This window comes from Heliangelus exortis, chromosome 19 (assembly GCF_036169615.1).
Source record: "Heliangelus exortis chromosome 19, bHelExo1.hap1, whole genome shotgun sequence".
In the NCBI taxonomy this organism is placed as follows: Eukaryota; Metazoa; Chordata; class Aves; order Apodiformes; family Trochilidae; genus Heliangelus; species Heliangelus exortis.
Window position 1 is genome coordinate 10,812,786 of NC_092440.1, and position 16,535 is coordinate 10,829,320.

At 38.7% G+C, this 16,535-nt stretch overlaps 1 protein-coding gene across 3 annotated transcripts in view; it reads left to right on the top strand.

The window, feature by feature from the left end:
* The window catches only part of SBNO1 (strawberry notch homolog 1), a 29,451-nt gene extending 13,509 nt beyond the window's left edge, over window positions 1-15,942 (top strand). For all 3 annotated transcript variants that reach the window (XM_071763568.1, XM_071763566.1, XM_071763567.1), the window contains 25 exons: window positions 438-571; window positions 719-809; window positions 1,542-1,703; window positions 2,276-2,411; window positions 2,489-2,594; window positions 3,799-3,952; window positions 4,466-4,648; window positions 4,850-4,947; window positions 5,611-5,762; window positions 6,325-6,522; window positions 6,608-6,778; window positions 6,862-7,031; window positions 7,499-7,630; window positions 8,769-8,904; window positions 9,327-9,439; window positions 9,541-9,612; window positions 10,104-10,203; window positions 10,669-10,743; window positions 11,003-11,149; window positions 11,229-11,323; window positions 11,457-11,549; window positions 11,959-12,096; window positions 12,756-12,832; window positions 13,546-13,739; window positions 14,517-15,942. In XM_071763568.1, the coding sequence (XP_071619669.1) occupies window positions 438-571; window positions 719-809; window positions 1,542-1,703; window positions 2,276-2,411; window positions 2,489-2,594; window positions 3,799-3,952; window positions 4,466-4,648; window positions 4,850-4,947; window positions 5,611-5,762; window positions 6,325-6,522; window positions 6,608-6,778; window positions 6,862-7,031; window positions 7,499-7,630; window positions 8,769-8,904; window positions 9,327-9,439; window positions 9,541-9,612; window positions 10,104-10,203; window positions 10,669-10,743; window positions 11,003-11,149; window positions 11,229-11,323; window positions 11,457-11,549; window positions 11,959-12,096; window positions 12,756-12,832; window positions 13,546-13,739; window positions 14,517-14,659 (3,270 nt within the window). In that variant the 3' untranslated portion in view covers window positions 14,660-15,942. The remainder of the gene's footprint in view (window positions 1-437; window positions 572-718; window positions 810-1,541; window positions 1,704-2,275; window positions 2,412-2,488; window positions 2,595-3,798; window positions 3,953-4,465; window positions 4,649-4,849; window positions 4,948-5,610; window positions 5,763-6,324; window positions 6,523-6,607; window positions 6,779-6,861; window positions 7,032-7,498; window positions 7,631-8,768; window positions 8,905-9,326; window positions 9,440-9,540; window positions 9,613-10,103; window positions 10,204-10,668; window positions 10,744-11,002; window positions 11,150-11,228; window positions 11,324-11,456; window positions 11,550-11,958; window positions 12,097-12,755; window positions 12,833-13,545; window positions 13,740-14,516) is intronic.
* Window positions 15,943-16,535: the final 593 nt, after the last annotated feature.

Below are 16,535 nucleotides of genomic sequence, written 5' to 3' on the forward strand. Positions count from 1 at the left end.
AAATGAAAGGAAATTAAATCAAGGTTTACGTAATGAAGACAAGAGTGCAGTCCCAAAAAACAAGAACAAAGTGAAAGGAGATGGGTTTAAGATGGATAGAATACTTCTTCAGAGAGGCAGTGGATGTCTGGGAGGTGTAAGTCAGGGGATTAAGAGAAGCAGCCAGCCTGGTAGTAGGCACTAAAAGAATTAGACAGATACATCCAGCAGTTTTCCAGTAATTCTAAATGCTGAGGGAGGGGGGGAAGTGGATCACATAAAGCAGTTCATTTCATATGCTCTCCCTAAATCTCCTCTTCCTGCTGCTGGGAGGCTGCTTGGCTGGATGGACCACTGGTCTCATCCATTAGGATGTTTCTTATGTGTGCACATTTCTGACAACCCCCAGTGATGTGTTCTGGAGAATGGGTACAAGTTTTTTGTTCTTTCTCCTACAGCAACATGAAACATTCCTGCCCAATGGAGACAGAGCTGGATTCTTGATAGGTGATGGTGCTGGTGTAGGAAAAGGAAGGACCATAGCTGGAATAATCTATGAAAATTACTTGTTAGGCAGAAAAAGAGCAGTCTGGTGAGTATGTCAGGATTTGTTAGAGCAGACACTGCAGTGACCATAGTGCTGAAATTCAGAGTACTCTGTCTTCTGACAAATGTTCTAGCAACTGCTTTTTGAAATTCTTCTGTAACTTACAGAATATGCTTTGTTTTATATCTCCAGGTTCAGCGTGTCAAATGATCTGAAATATGATGCTGAAAGAGATTTGAGAGATATTGGAGCAAAAAACATATTGGTTCACTCACTAAATAAGGTGTGGAAACTTTTTACTATGTACAGTTGAGGCAAAACTTTAGGTGTGCTTGTGTGACAAGTTGTACATCTTGACTTTTAAGAGCAAAAATGTGTTAATTTCAAAAAATTTGCTCTCTAGGCCTTGTTTGTCAGGCATCAATCTGTCTCCCAGCACACATTTTATATGTAACACATTTTGTAGGCAATACTGGAATAATAGAGTCCCTCAGTCATTTATTAAAGCAGCAGCAGTGTGTGGAGTTATTTTTGTAGTCTGTGTCTCTGCTCAGGATTTGCCTCTCCCAAATTGTCAAGTGAGCTTACTGGTTGAATTCATTGAACTTTTGGTTTAGGTTTATATTTTTTGCTTTGAATTCTTCATTTCTATAATACAGTAAAGCTTTAGAAAGTCATTTTTGGTGGCAGCTATAAATATATTTGCCCTGTAATGTCTTCAGGAATGCATGAAAACTGAAATCTTAATTGTACTTAAGGCAAGCACATAGGCAAGGAATGTGGCTGTTAACTTTCTGAGGCCTCAGATCTGGTTTTCCTTAAATATATATTTAAGGCCCTGAATAACCCCTTAACCTCACTGTCCCCCAAAAGAATACAAGTGATTCAAAGGGATCAAAGTGGTTCAAAGTGTAAACAATTGTCAGGACCACCATCATCCCTTAATCATAGGGTCGGTGGGTTTGAGGAGGGATCTCTTGAATAATGTCTGTAATTTCATATCTTTTTATTGCAGTTCAAATATGGGAAAATTTCTTCTAAACATAATGGAAGTGTGAAGAAAGGTGTTATCTTTGCTACCTATTCCTCTCTTATTGGTGAAAGCCAGTCTGGTGGTAAATACAAAACCAGATTAAAGCAGCTCCTTCACTGGTGTGGTGAAGACTTTGATGGAGTTGTATCCTTTCTCTGGAGTTCATTTGGTTGTAACCAAATTGCTATTTAAGCTTGCATCTTTTAATACAATCTGGTATTTTTATTTGCTGGTATTTTTGGGTATTGTTCTCTATCCATTACAATAATCAGTTGTGTGCATGCTCTGTCATTACAAGTTTTACAAATGGTGCCAAATCTTTCCTATTGTGGCTACACAGCTCTGGTGCAGGAGTGTAGCTTCTGCAGTTTCTGTAGAGAACACAGAAAATTGAAGTATCTTTAATGACCCTAAATTTACACAAATATTCTCCAGTGAATTTTTAGGCAATTTTTTTTTTAGTATCAACAGCATTTTAAAGAACTCATGTGTTAGTAATCGTGCTCTGAAATATTTACTAGTTAAAAATATTTTTCCCAAAGTTCTTAGTGAAAAATTACTAGTGTATTTTTGTTTGATTTACTGTTGCCACCTCTTGCAATTAGATTTTTCTTGTCTTCCCACCTATTGCAGTGAGTAGATTTTTCTGCTGTGTTAACTCCTCACCCCCAAAATGTGGGGGCCAAATTTTTTTTTTTTCCTTAATTCTGATTCAGATTGTATTTGATGAGTGTCACAAAGCTAAGAACCTGTGTCCTGTTGGTTCATCAAAACCAACAAAAACAGGTCTGGCTGTATTGGAACTTCAAAACAAACTTCCCAAAGCCAGGGTTGTTTATGCTAGTGCCACAGGTATGCACTACTGGTTTTGTATTAATTGTCTCTCTCTGCTTTTACTGGCACTGCTACAGAGTGTGTTCTTTTTCTAGGTGCATCTGAGCCAAGAAATATGGCATATATGAACCGTCTGGGAATCTGGGGGGAAGGAACTCCTTTTAGGGAATTCAGTGATTTTATCCAGGCTGTTGAAAGAAGGTGAGGTTTTGAGGAACTGTAGCAAGAACACAGATGGTTGTGGTTGACTCTGCTTTCCTGTTCCTTTGTCTTCATTCATAGTCCTCTACAAACTTGTCCTGCCACACTAAGAATTTTCTGACTCTTCTAATTCTAGTAGAAATAGAATCTGTCTTGCATAGTAAAAAAATGTTTCCCTTGCTTACAGAAAATTTTCAGATCATTAAAAGCTTGCATAGCCCTCTATAAAATTGAAACTTTGAATATATTTTGCTTCTCATCTTGAAAACACTGGATGTACTGAGTATGCTCAGTACAGTTGCTCTCTAACTTTATGTAAAAGCCCTCTAATGCTTATGCATCACTTTAGGCAGTTTAAGAGGAAGAAATCTTTTATTTTTCTGCTTTCTGGCATAAGAACCCAGTTCAGCAAAACTCATGTGTGCTGCTGCAGTGCATTTTGTATTTCACAACTTGGTAGATACCTAAATGAGAGGCAAGTAGAAAATGCAACTGCTACATTCCTTGGTGGGTGAGCATCTTAATATATTAATGTTTTTTGCCTACTTAAAAAGAACTTCTTAAAAAGAACACTTCAAAATGCTATAGTAGGGCTTAGCATGCATTTTCTTGCATACCATCTACATGATGTATGGTTTTTCTAGGCTGTGCAAGTGTAGCCTCCACTTCATTACCAAGAATGTATCAAATGAGCAATAGTGAAATTACAGGCCCAAGCTTGTGAGTGTTAGCTTTGCAGTTGACTTTTCTGCTCTCCAGGTGTGTTGTTCTTACAGAACTTCAGCTGTCTACTAATTTTAATTATTTTCATATATCTGAATAGCTTAATACAATTTTTATTCATTATTTAAAATCTTCAGTGGAGCTTATCTTGCAGTGCAAGATTTTTTTTATATATTTGGACCAACTTCATTATCCAGTTACAGTTTTTAAGGTACTGTTTCCTAGTGCACGCCAGGAAATTTGGGAAAAAGTAACTATCTGAGGGTTTATACCTCTTGGTATGAGGCAGGGATATAGTTTTATGTGAAAGGTAAATTTCAATACACCCTTCAGCTAGATGTGTTTTAATCAGACAGTACTAGTGATTTTCAAAACATTCCTTCATGTTTGTAAGCAAGCTATTTTCTAAAGCACTTGAGGGTTTTTAACAAATCCTTGCTCCTGAAAATTCTAATAACTTACATTTGTTTCTTTATTTTAGAGGTGTTGGTGCCATGGAAATAGTTGCTATGGATATGAAGCTGAGAGGAATGTACATAGCAAGACAACTGAGTTTTTCAGGTGTAACTTTCAAAATTGATGAAGTTCTGCTCTCACAAGAATATGTTAAAATGTACAATAAATCTGTGAAACTGGTAAGAACACCTTTTTAAATTTTTTTTACTGCATTGGGAGGCTGAACTAACTTGGTTTCAATTTGACTGCTCCTGAAACAGTGTGTAGTACTGTTGCCTGTTGAGAGACTGAAATGGGATCTTGTCTTACTCTAAGGATTTCTCTATCTAAAACCTGGCAAAAATTAAGGCAGTGGGGTTTTTCCTCTTCTTAGGATCTGGCTTTTTACTTAATTATGGGCAGTGTTCTTTGCTTTCTCAACCTGACTGTAATAATGGAGAAACTAGATAACACAATTTGCACTGGTAGTAATGTAAATATATCTGCTGCCTTTCATTAGGAGCTTAATTATCATCTGCATTTCCTAAGCCATAGCTATTTTCTGAGCTTTGATGTATGATGAGCATCCTTAATTTGCAGTCCCACAGTACTTTAAAATTAAACTTCTCTTCTGTTTTTATTTTGATATTAAAGAATGTACCTCTGTAGCCTTGAAAGGTGACCTGTAAAGCAATGAATGTTTTCTTCTTCAGTGGGTCAGTGCCAGAGAGAGGTTTCAACAAGCAGCTGACCTGATTGATGCAGAACAGAGAATGAAGAAGTCCATGTGGGGGCAGTTCTGGTCAGCTCATCAGAGGTTTTTCAAGTACCTCTGCATAGCATCTAAAGTGAAGAGGGTGGTGCAGCTGGCAAGGGAAGAAATCAAGAATGGGAAAGTAAGTTGATCAAGACCTATTTTGAAGTATCTTTAAGTGCAAAGCTTTTAGATTTGTTTGTTGTTGTTTGTAGCATTTTCGTACTCAGTATGTTTTTGTACTCGTGGTATTGGAGTTATTTAAGGAGCAGAAATCCAGGCAAAAATAAAGTTACAAGCCAGTCATCTTGGTAACAATGCCTTGTATTCATTTGTCCCTCAGTGTGTTGTTATTGGCCTGCAGTCAACAGGAGAAGCAAGAACATTGGAAGCTCTGGAGGAAGGTGGTGGGGAACTGAATGACTTTGTTTCTACAGCAAAGTAAGATTGAAATTTGTTAGAATTGTCCTTTATTAAATGAACCTTAGTCCATCTTATTGTGTGGGTAGTGTTTTGGCCTTTCATGTACAAAACCTGGATCAGTGCACAGTTTGGTACCCTGTAGTACCAATGTTCTTTACTTAAGCTGCCTGCTCATAAAATGTGACAGAATTGTTCAAGTGAGCCATTCCTTAGGCCCTTGTTCTGCTGCCACTCTGAAATTATGTTTTCAGGTGTGAAGAGCTGGGACTGGTCTGCTCAGATGGGGGGGTGGGAAGATTTTCCAAGTGTAAACTGCATCTGTACCAGTGCAAGCTCCAATCATGACTTCCCTCTTTTATCAGAAGAAACAGAGAGTCCCTTGCTGAAGGTCTTAATAGGTTAATTTGTCATTTAAATGCTGAGCAATAACAAAACAGCAGTTGCTATGCCACTTGATACCAAAATTTAACAAGTTATAAGTAACAGTGCTGCAAAGTCAATGTCTCCTGCTTTTGAGAAGGTGACAAATACAGTAACACGGGTGATAATTATACAGAGTGCTTGTGTAACAGCATTCAAAAGTAATAATTCTTCAGAGAAGTCAAGCAAGCTGTGAAAATGCTACAGGTTTTGCTTTAAAGAAATGCAAATTTGGCTGAGGAACCCTTTTTTCTTCAACAGAGGAGTATTCCAGTCTCTTATTGAAAAGCACTTTCCAGCTCCTGACAGGAAGAAGCTGTTCAGCTTGTTGGGAATTGATTTGACTGCTCAAAGTAATAACAATTCACCCAGAGACAGCCCTTGCAAGGAGAACAAAATAAAGAAACGGAAAGGTAACACTGTAGTGAAAATGGCAATTTTAGAGCTGCCTAAAGGTGAACTCTGGAAAAAATTTCAGAATATAAATGCCAGAGTGTAAGTATCAGTCAACCATGAAACAGCATGTATGGGAAGTCTCTGAGACTTCTGTTAGAAATGTCCATTAATGATTCTGAAAGTGCTGATGAAACAATATAACCTGAAATTCTGTTTATTGCTTTGCTCAGAATTGGGTTGATGGAGTAGGGGAACATATCCCAAAGCATCTTGCATGTGTAAGATCACTTCCTGATGCAGTCACACAAGTAATTGATTTGGTTTGCTTGAGGCTCACTAAAGGGAAGACAGATGCTAACCAGACTTCCCAAACTGGTTATGTTCTTACCAAAAAGTAGGTGATTATAAAAAATTTGGGTGAGAGGTCTTGCTTAAAACTTAAATTTAATTCTTTTAAACAGATCAATATTTAAAAGTTGAGTATTTATCTAGCTTGGATGCTGTGGTGGTAAAACAAACATCAGAGGTAGAGTACAATGTCTAAATAACTTTTTTTTTCTTCTGGGGTGATGGAATTAGGTGAAGAAATAAGCAGAGAAGCCAAAAAAGCTCGCAAAACAGGTGGCCTTGCAGGTAGCAGCTCTGATGAGAGTGAAAGTGAGTCTGATGCTTCAGAAAATGAAGAAAGTGACAATGAGAGCTCCAGATTTTTGAGTTCTGGAGATGATGATGACTTCAATCCATTCAGAGATGAATCCAGTGAGGATGATGAAGATGGTGAGTAGCTGTACTTGCAGATAGGATGTAGGATGGCTTTTTAGTCAGTAATTGAAACATTCTAAAAATAACTATTTAACTTCAGATCCCTGGCTAATTAGAAAAGAGCATAAAAAGAATAAAGACAAGAAAAAGAAGAAAAGCATAGACCCAGATTCTATTCAAAGTGCCTTACTAGCTTCTGGTCTCGGATCAAAGCGACCCAGCTGTTTTACTTCCACTGTTGGTACCACCACTTCTAGTACCAACACATCAGGTGAGTTTCTTTTGGTGTCATTTTGCTTTCTAAGCACTTGAGCAGTGGAATTCTCCATCTTAAGAGTCTCCCTTAAATTTCAGCAAACAGTAACACAAACAGCAGCTTTGTAACAAGTCAGGATGCTGTTGAAAGGGCCCAACAAATGAAAAAAGAACTGCTTGATAAACTGGAAAAGCTGGCTGAAGATCTCCCACCTAATACACTGGATGAGCTTATTGATGAGCTGGGTGGTCCTGAAAACGTTGCAGAGGTAGGTTTGGTGCTCACATTCAGAGAAAATATATGTTGGTTTTCTTCTGCAGCCATGTGTCACCTGGTGTTGTTCTTCAAGGTTTGAATTGACTTAAGTATCATAAAAGAGAACTTGTTTAGTGGTTTTAGACAGTAGTCTCACAGGGATAAGAATATAGATGACTTTCACTGAGTGCCTCAGAATTAAAAAGAAGCTTGAAGATGGTATTAGAATAGAGAGAAGAGCTTTGAATAAACAGGTTAATTTTGAGACTGATATTTTCAGGGTGTTCCACAGAGCAGATAATGGCATCAACCAGAAAAAAACACCCAGATTCTCTAATGTGGTTTTGCACTTGGTATAAATCACTGAATCTGTTTTAAGGTTGATACATGAATAAATAGCATCATGGCATGAAGCCTTGGGTCAGTTAATAATTTTGATTTTGCTGTATAATGAGCTTGTATTTCCTTTTATTCTCCCAGATGACAGGCCGCAAGGGGAGAGTTGTGAGCAATGATGATGGCAGCATATCCTATGAGTCAAGATCTGAGCTTGATGTGCCTGTTGAGATCCTGAACATCACAGAAAAGCAGAGGTTCATGGATGGAGATAAGGTAGAGAACTTAGAAAAACTTTCCAGGTGCCATACTGACATTGGCTAAGTTACTCAAGTTGTGGCTCTCCCATTATTCCATTGTGACTTTAAGGTACTCTAAGTACTAATTAGAATGCACTTCCTGCTCACTGCTCTGTGTTTTGTTTTTCAAACCAGTATGTTCAGTCATCCTGTCTAATTTGTGTGCTTCAGTTTGAGTGGCACAGAGGCCTGGGCTTAGGAGATGTGCACACATGTCCCAGGCTGAAATCTAAGCTGGCCTTGTAAACCTGAGTCTGTTTAAAAGGCAGATAAGCCCTCCACATCTTTGATTACCTTATTGGGGTTACCATGCACTTCTGCTTCCAAGAGGAAATAAGGAAACTGTGGAAAACCACTGGTGTGAGAAGGACAAAAAACTCTTGAGTCAGGGGCTGAAGGGAAAAGCTGGAGCTTGGTTACCTTGACAATGCTGGGAAGAGTGATAGCTTTACATGGCACTTGGAAAGAAAATACTGACTAGAATGATGTTAGAATTGAAGCTGAGAAAAGGAAGAGGGGAAAAATAGCCCAAACAGGCTTTCCTGTGATTCATTTGGGACATGCTACCACAAGAGGGCAAATTAAGTAAATGCTGCTGTAGCTTGGGACTTGTACAGTCTGTTACACTGGAGGATGGATACATCTTCCTCTGAGCGACTTGTCTGCAGTCCAGACATTTACATTCTTTCCAGGCAGATGCAGTCAGAAACTGGAATGGCCACATCCTCTTCCTTACACAGTGTTACCTGCAGCTTCCTATCACAGCAAGTCCCCCTGGGCCTTTCCCCTCTCCTTTCTGAAGTGCAGAGAAACCTGCCCTTTGGAATGGCCAAACTGCAGCAGGCAGCCTGCCTTCAGTTCCAAAGAAAGGTGTTGCTGAAAAGTAAAATGAAAACCACTCCTTTCACTCAAAAAAAAGTCTTAGCATTTCTTTGGTGAGGGAGCCATGATTTTTTTTCCTGCCTCCCCCCCTACTTCTTGAAAAGGGGCGATGAAATAACAGTGAAACTATTCCAGATCCACAGTGGTGGTAATTGTAAAATGTTTTTAGAAGCTGAAAACTGAAGCTTGATCTTGGATTTCTTGCTAATTAACAACTCTTTTTATGTTAAAAGAACATTGCCATCATCTCAGAGGCTGCCAGCTCTGGAATTTCACTGCAAGCAGACCGGAGAGCTAAGAATCAGCGACGGAGAGTTCACATGACTCTGGAACTGCCCTGGAGTGCTGATAGAGCAATACAGCAGTTTGGTAAATAACTTTTTTTTTTATCCTTCCCCGAGCAAACTCTTGGTTACTGAATTTATTGCCAATACGTGGAAAATAAGAGTGACTGAGCAACCTCTTAAAGGATCGTTCCAGTCTCTTATGCATGAGCAGAATCAGCTTTATCTGTAGTCATGGTCTTGAAAGTTTTGAAAGAAATCTAGCAAAAAAACCCCAAAAAACTAACACTGCATCTTGGGGTTTTACATATTAAGTGTCTGTAGGGAAGTTGCCACAACTGTAGAGCATTTGTGTGCTACCTTTTCTTGGCTGTATTACAGCAGAAACTAATTTTCAGCAGGATTAAGTTCTAACTTCTTTCTTTGCTTTTCACAACTCATGGTTTATTAGAAATGTTCAATGAAGTGGAATTTATGTAACATCTGTGATTCTACTTAATTATCCAGGAAGAACTCATAGATCCAATCAAGTGACTGCTCCAGAGTACGTGTTCCTAATTTCTGAATTGGCAGGAGAGCAAAGATTTGCATCTATAGTTGCAAAAAGACTGGAGAGCTTGGTAAGATTGTTTCAAGAAGTCTGATCCTTCATTTCAGAAAACACAACTTAGATTTCTTTTTCTTAAAATCTGATTTAATGACAAAGATGTGTCTTTAACAGGGAGCCCTCACTCATGGTGACAGACGGGCTACAGAAACTCGAGACCTCAGCAGATTCAATTTTGACAACAAGGTGATGGTTTGATGTCTGTTTGAAAGCTCCTGGTGCTTATCCCACAGATGACAATTCCTGTTGAGGAAGGATTTCTTCCATCTCCTGTGAAGTGCTTTGCTTTTAGCTGTATTACTTGCTGACACAGGGCCTCTTTCCCAAGATAGCCAGTAAACATTCTTAATGATGTTTGCAAAGCCATGTGGAACACAAATACCTCTGTAAATGACTTTTCTGCATTTGCTAACAATCCAAGTCTTGAGTAGGTTATGTGTCTTCAGTCACAACTGAAAGATTAATTTGGCAATTCTAATTAGAAATTAAGAGTGGGCTTTTTATACAATGTAGTTTATTAGTGAAAAGCTAATAACCAGATCCTGTTACTATTGTAGAGAAAAACTGCTTATTGAGAATTGCCAATACTTGTTAAATTGTGTGTGCTTGGGGCTGAGGCACAAGCTCTGCTGTGCACAAGCTCACATTGTTAGAGCAACTTTTTTTTTCTTGTGCAGTATGGCAGAAATGCTTTAGAGATTGTTATGAAATCCATTGTGAACTTAGACTCCCCCATGGTCTCACCTCCACCTGATTTTCCTGGAGACTTCTTCAAAGGTAAGTACAGTTCCCTGGGTGTAATAGCTGCCTCTTGATTGTTCTGCACTATGCAGAAAATGCAAGTGATTTGAGAGCCAGAAGACATTGTTACAATTCCAATTGATCATCTGGCCTGGATAGGATCTCACTGGGTGTAATTCTTATGCACATCATTTAAAGTTCATATATCAAACAAGACATGAGCTGTCCAGGCATGTTCTAGATCCATTTGGCCAAAGTTTTGCAGACAGTTCTTGAGCTTTATTTTCCTGTTATCTGTTGCAGTATCTTGTTCTCCTGTGGTTTCATGTGTAGTGTCACTACCAGCTTTCTGTGCTTCCTGGAAGGGCTGAAATTGCAAGTCATGTATTTGAGTGGTGTCAGAAATTTTGGAACTGGCTCCTACAACAAGGCTAAGCAAGCTGTTACTTTGGTTTATTTTTAGATGGCAAAGCAACTCTCATTTAATTTCTTTCTTCTTAGATGTTCGTCAGGGATTGATTGGCGTAGGTTTGATAAATGTAGAAGACAGATCTGGAATACTGACACTGGATAAAGGTATTTATGTGTTCAGTCTGTCTTTAGAATATCACTAGGAATGTCTTATCATGATAGTGGATTCCCAGCAACAGAAGTGAAGTTGTAAGTATCTAAAAAATGATTTTTTGGGGGGGGAGCTTTTTAACATTTTCCTTATTGTTGAAAGAATGAATTGAAGTAGTCCTTGGGATGCTTTGAATTCTGATTGAGAGGTTGTTGTCATCAAGCTTAATCTTTGTTGACCTAATACGTTGTATTTTTTAATCTTTTTTTTAAGATTATAACAATATAGGGAAATTCCTGAATAGAATTCTTGGTATGGAAGTACATCAGCAGAATGCTTTGTTCCAGTACTTTTCTGACACGTTAAATGCAGTTATTCAGAATGCTAAGAAGAATGGGAGATATGATATGGGCATCTTAGGTGAGTAAATCCGTTTCTCAGTGTCCTTCTGCTTAAATAACAACAGAGAAACAAAATAACTCTGTTTTTTCCTTTAAAGATTTGGGCTCTGGGGATGAGAAAGTGAGGAAGGCAGATGTTAAGAAGTTTTTAACTCCTGGATATTCTACCTCTGGACATGTAGAACTGTACACAGTAAGTTGGCTCTGTATCATCATTAATGAGCTGATGAAATTTGCCAGTAAGTTTTGAAAACATGGCAATATTTGGTTCTACAGTTCTTCAATTACTGTGTTTGAAACTCCCCCTGCCTTGCTCTTTTTTCTAGATCAGTGTAGAAAGAGGAATGTCTTGGGATGAAGCAACAAAGATCTGGGCTGAACAAACAGGTCCAGATGATGGATTCTATTTATCACTACAGGTAAGAGTCTTTGTCTCTTGAATTATGTTCAGAGAAGTTTGGGGGGAGGCAAACCAAATATTCTGTCTCCTGAAAAATTCATTGTTAAATCAGTTACTGTTCAGTTTTGCAAAACACTTTCAGCCTTACATTAAAATTCATGTTAGGTTTAATCCACACTAAGTGGGAAATACTCCTTTTTAACTGCTCAGGATATTTTCTGCTAGGAATTTGAGCCCAAATTAATAGTTCTTATTTAAAACTGCATCCAGAAACCAGATGCTTGCACTTCAAGGAAAAGTTTTGATATTCATGTGGATGAGTGGTACTGTCCTGATTGTTACTGTGGTCTCACTGCAAACACACTATGAATATTGTCAGCATGTTTAAACTTAAACATTTTGGGGTTTTTCTTTTGTTTCATTTTCAGATAAGAAATAACAAGAAAACTGCTATTCTAGTAAAAGAAGTGAATCCTAAGAAGAGGCTTTTTTTAGTATACAGACCAAATACTGGGAAACAACTCAAACTAGAAACATGTGCAGACCTGAAAAAGAAATATAAGAAGGTAACCATTAAAACAATGAGTTTTAAACTTCAAAAAAAATGTTAAATATAAGGACTGTTTTCTGGCATTCATGTATAATTCTGTCAAGTAAAAAAAAGGGTTGTTTTTCCAGCAGAGAGCTTGTATTTGGGTCCTTTTCAGTAGGTCTGCGTGGGGTGTGCACTGCTATGTCCAAAGCTTTCAGAACATAAATAAATTGCAAATATAAAGTGAAGCTCAATGAATCAAGGAAAAGTTTTGCTTCTGTGTAAGGTGTACAAACATGTTCTCAAGTGTGCAGTAATGTACAGTGTATTCTGAGCAGTGATTCTGAAGCTTCAGCTGGTTGCTGGTGATGTTTTAAGTACAGTAATGGATTATCTTGTTCAGAGGCTGGTGAGGTACCTGACACTTCAACAATTTTGTGGTGTGGAATTTGTAAAAACTTGAGAAAGCTCTGAGACCAGGTTGAAAAAGCTCTGAGATTCTTCTGTGTTAAAGGGTTTTGCTCATCCTTTGAGATGGCATTTCCATTTAATAGCCTGAAATTACAGGATTATGTTCCTCTCTTCATCATGAGAATCCTGATGCTCCCTCTGTTCTCCGAGTAATGAGCAAATTGCTTTTGTTCTATGCAAGTCTTGGTGTGTTTTACTTTATTCCCACTTTGACTTTTCCAGGTACCTTCTGAAGATGCTCTGCCACACTGGTTGGAGCAGTACAATTCTTCTGCAGACACCTGCACCCATGCTTACTGGTTAGTGTCCCTGTGCTTTAACTTCAACTGCTCACCTAAACTGGTTTATCTGTTCTTCTGTTTTTCGTGTGAAAATTTGAGTTTTTATCTTAAGAAAATGTGTCCCATGCCCAATTAAATGACCCAACCTTTGAGTGGAAACACAAAGCTTTGCACTTGGCTTTAATGTATGATTAACACCAATGTATAAATTGCTCTGCAGTGCAATGAGCCAGGAGTAGCTTGTGCATTTAAATGTCTTGAGCTGATCTGTTACTGTGGTAGGATAGTTCAGTTCTTACTTGAGGGCAGGGGAAATATTTCTACTTCATGTAGAAATTGGAGAGATGTCAAACAGCTGCTCTTGTGCTGCTTCTTGTGTTTCTGAACTCAGCAGCTGATGTCCTCATTCCTGAGGAGCAGCATAATTGGTAGAAGGTTCAGATTAATATTGGAGCTTCTAAAGTACCCTGATCAGATTCCAGTTTCCTCTGTGACAGATCCAGGTTCTCAGGTGGTACAAATGAGTGGTATCTTTGGCTTTCTGTACATCTTCAAGATGTGAGCTTGAGCAGCCCAGCACTTCTCAGAGCTTTACCCATAGAGGCACTCTATGGATCAAGTCCTTCTCTTACCCCCAGCTCTGAAGAGGTGTTAAATAACTTCAAGTCTCATTTTTAATTGAATTGCAGAATTTTTTATGACCTTTTTCTTTTTTTTTCTGTCTGCTGCAGGAGAGGCAATTGTAAGAAGGCAGGCTTGGGCTTAGTTTGTGAGGTGGGACTCCGCTGTCGAACTTATTATGTCCTGTGTGGTTCAGTGTTGAGTGTCTGGACAAAAGTAGAAGGTGTTCTGGCCTCTGTGAGTGGTACAAATGTGAAAATGCAAATAGTTCGTCTAAGAACAGAAGATGGGCAGAGGATTGTAGGTAAGTGGCTGGTTTGCTCCTTCATTTCCATCTTCAGAGTAGAAGGAAGTTGTAGCTTAAAAGTCTCTTGACTTCATAAAGCTGCTTCTGAGAGAAAGGGCTCTTCAGTGAGGATGTTGAGGAGGGCCAGAAGTACAACAGCTGAAATCAGTATTTCTAGGACCAGAACTGGTTTGAGTCAGGTTAAAGAAGGAGGAGATTTTAATTTTTTTTTTTTCAGCAAGGCTTTGGAACAGTTTCACATTCTCAGTTCTTTTGATTTATTAGGAACAAAAAGTGTCACGTTCAGCCTGTTCCAGCCAAGCTACCTTTTGAAACAGTAAAGGCTCCTCTTTGTTCCCACTGCTGGCAGAGAATAGTAAACCTTGAAATGATTGTTTTCATGGCTGTTGAGCTGCTAAAAGTCATTTCTTTTTTCTCTAGACTTCTTAGTGAAGCCCACATAGCAGGTGCTTCAGAGCCTGAGGGTTTTTTTTTTCCAGATAAATAACAAGAAAAGTGCTATTCTAGTAAAAGTGAGTCCTAAATGCCCCTGAAGACACATTATTTATGTAAAATGGCATCTTAAATGGCATCTTCTTTCTACTGCTTCACAAGTTAAGGATTGAGGGACCTCTGAACAGAAACTTCTGACTGAGAAGCAGAACTTGCAGAGTGCTTGATTGGGAACAGTCCCTGACTGGTGCATTAATTAAATGGTGGAATCATCAGCCTGAGGTTTTAATGAACAAGTTGTTTTTATGTTTATGAAACTCTTGATTTTGTTGCTCTTTCCAGGTTTGATCATTCCTGCAAATTGTGTGTCACCCCTTGTAAACCTCCTGTCAACATCAGACCAGTCTCAACAGCTTGCAGTACAGCAGCAGCAGATCTGGCAGCAGCATCACCCACAAAGCATCACCAACTTCAACAACGCCTAAGAGGACAAACTCTACAGGTGTTGACTTTGGTGTTTGAGGAAAAGGCTGTAAAAGCATATCACTTGCATAAAAATCAGGGACAGATTCCAAAGAAATATAACTTTCTCAGTTCAGTTGTGTGCTCTCAACTACTTTGGGAATAAAGAGATCTAACAAGGTTGGTAGAACTGAAAGCCAGCAGTTGTTTATGGTGGTGCATCTGTCTTTCCTTATGCTCTCTGTAGTGCTTCCTGTTTGCTTTTACTTTTGGCCTTTTAAGCTACAAAACCACAATTTGTTTGAAAATGCTTGAAAATCCCCAAGCAGGCTTTATTTTTATCTTGTCATACAGTGCTCAGGGTTTAACGCAGTGCATCAATGCCATTGCTGTGGGAGATATCCTTGAATGCATGTACTGAGTATATATATAGAAAAATATATATTGGGTTTTTCTCTTCAATTTATGAGTTTATAAAAAGCATGAAACCTAGAGGTTGCACACCATGCATTCAGGTTCCTTCCCAGTTTCTGTTTGACAGTGCATGTCTTTGGAAACAGGCATGGACAGGATAAACACACGAGACAGAAATTTGGAGAGAAACACAATCTTAGTTGTACAGCATTGGTTATTGCATTTTTATAGTGTTTATACCCAGGTGTTGCATTTTTTTCTGATTCTCTCCTGGGGGTTATATATTTGAGTCTACAACATGTTCTTTTTGTGATAAACATCTTAAATTAAAATGAGTTCATTTTTAATGTATTAATGGTATTCCTAACGTGTACTGCAAAGATGGCTGGATGCCTATTTTCCTTAAATTGAAGCATTTCCTTAATCCGAGGTGGTTATGGAAACTTTAAGTGCAAATTCACTTCCATCTCGCATACAATCTTATATTTTTTACTTCATTAATGTAATTTAATTTGTCACTTGTAAGATGAAACCTTACTTGAGCTGTAAATTAGAGAATGGGAAACACTTGAGGGTTCCGCTGTATGTGCTGTTTCTGTTACCCAGTAACTTGAATACTGTTTAATATGTTGTAAGACATTGTAGAGTTTATCTGGAGCTGTTTAAAAGAAATTGTAATGTACAAATGTGAATAGTCACTTATCTATAATATGGGTAAGTTTTGTTTTGCCTATAATAGTAGATGTTTATAAGAAAGTGAAGGACAATGTTTGTCATTTCTTGCTTGCACAGGTTGCACTATTGAAAAATTGAGATTGTATAAACCTGTCCAAAAAACCTACAAGATAATGATCTTGTAGATGTCAAATAAAAGTTATTGTACTAACAAGAAGTGGAGTCTTGTTTAGGCAATTACTGTATTCCAAGAAAAAACAACTAACAAGTCTGTACAATTGGAATGTGACAGGACTTGGCATGTTCCAGTCTGCTTTAACCTGGCTTCTGTCTTGCAGTCCAGATATCTCACTTCAGCTCATTAATGAACCAGGAGGTGCCTAAACCATCAGCATCTTTCCTGTAAGGCTCACCTGACAGAGCAGCACTCACTGGTGTGTGGGGCAAGTGTCATGAGAAGTTTTTCCCTAAGAAATGGGGCCAGAAGCTCCACGAGGTCAGGCTGAAGGTCAGGGAGAGAAATCTGAAATGGTCCTGGGGATGGATCCCCCCCTGCACCTGCTTGTGGCTAATTGGAAATGCAGACCCAGAGTAAGGCAGCAAGCTCCTCCCTGGTGTCACAGTGCTTGCTACAAGTCTGTAAAGTCCCTGTAATGCAGGTGGTGGGGTTGTGGAACTTCCTCATCCTCTGGGGAGCAAGGGGCAGCTCCCCTGAGTGCTGTGGTACCAGAGGAGCTGATGATGCCCTAGACAAGGTGTGTGAGAGGATGCTCCTGTGCCTGGTACCCACCACTGTGTGTATGTGGCACC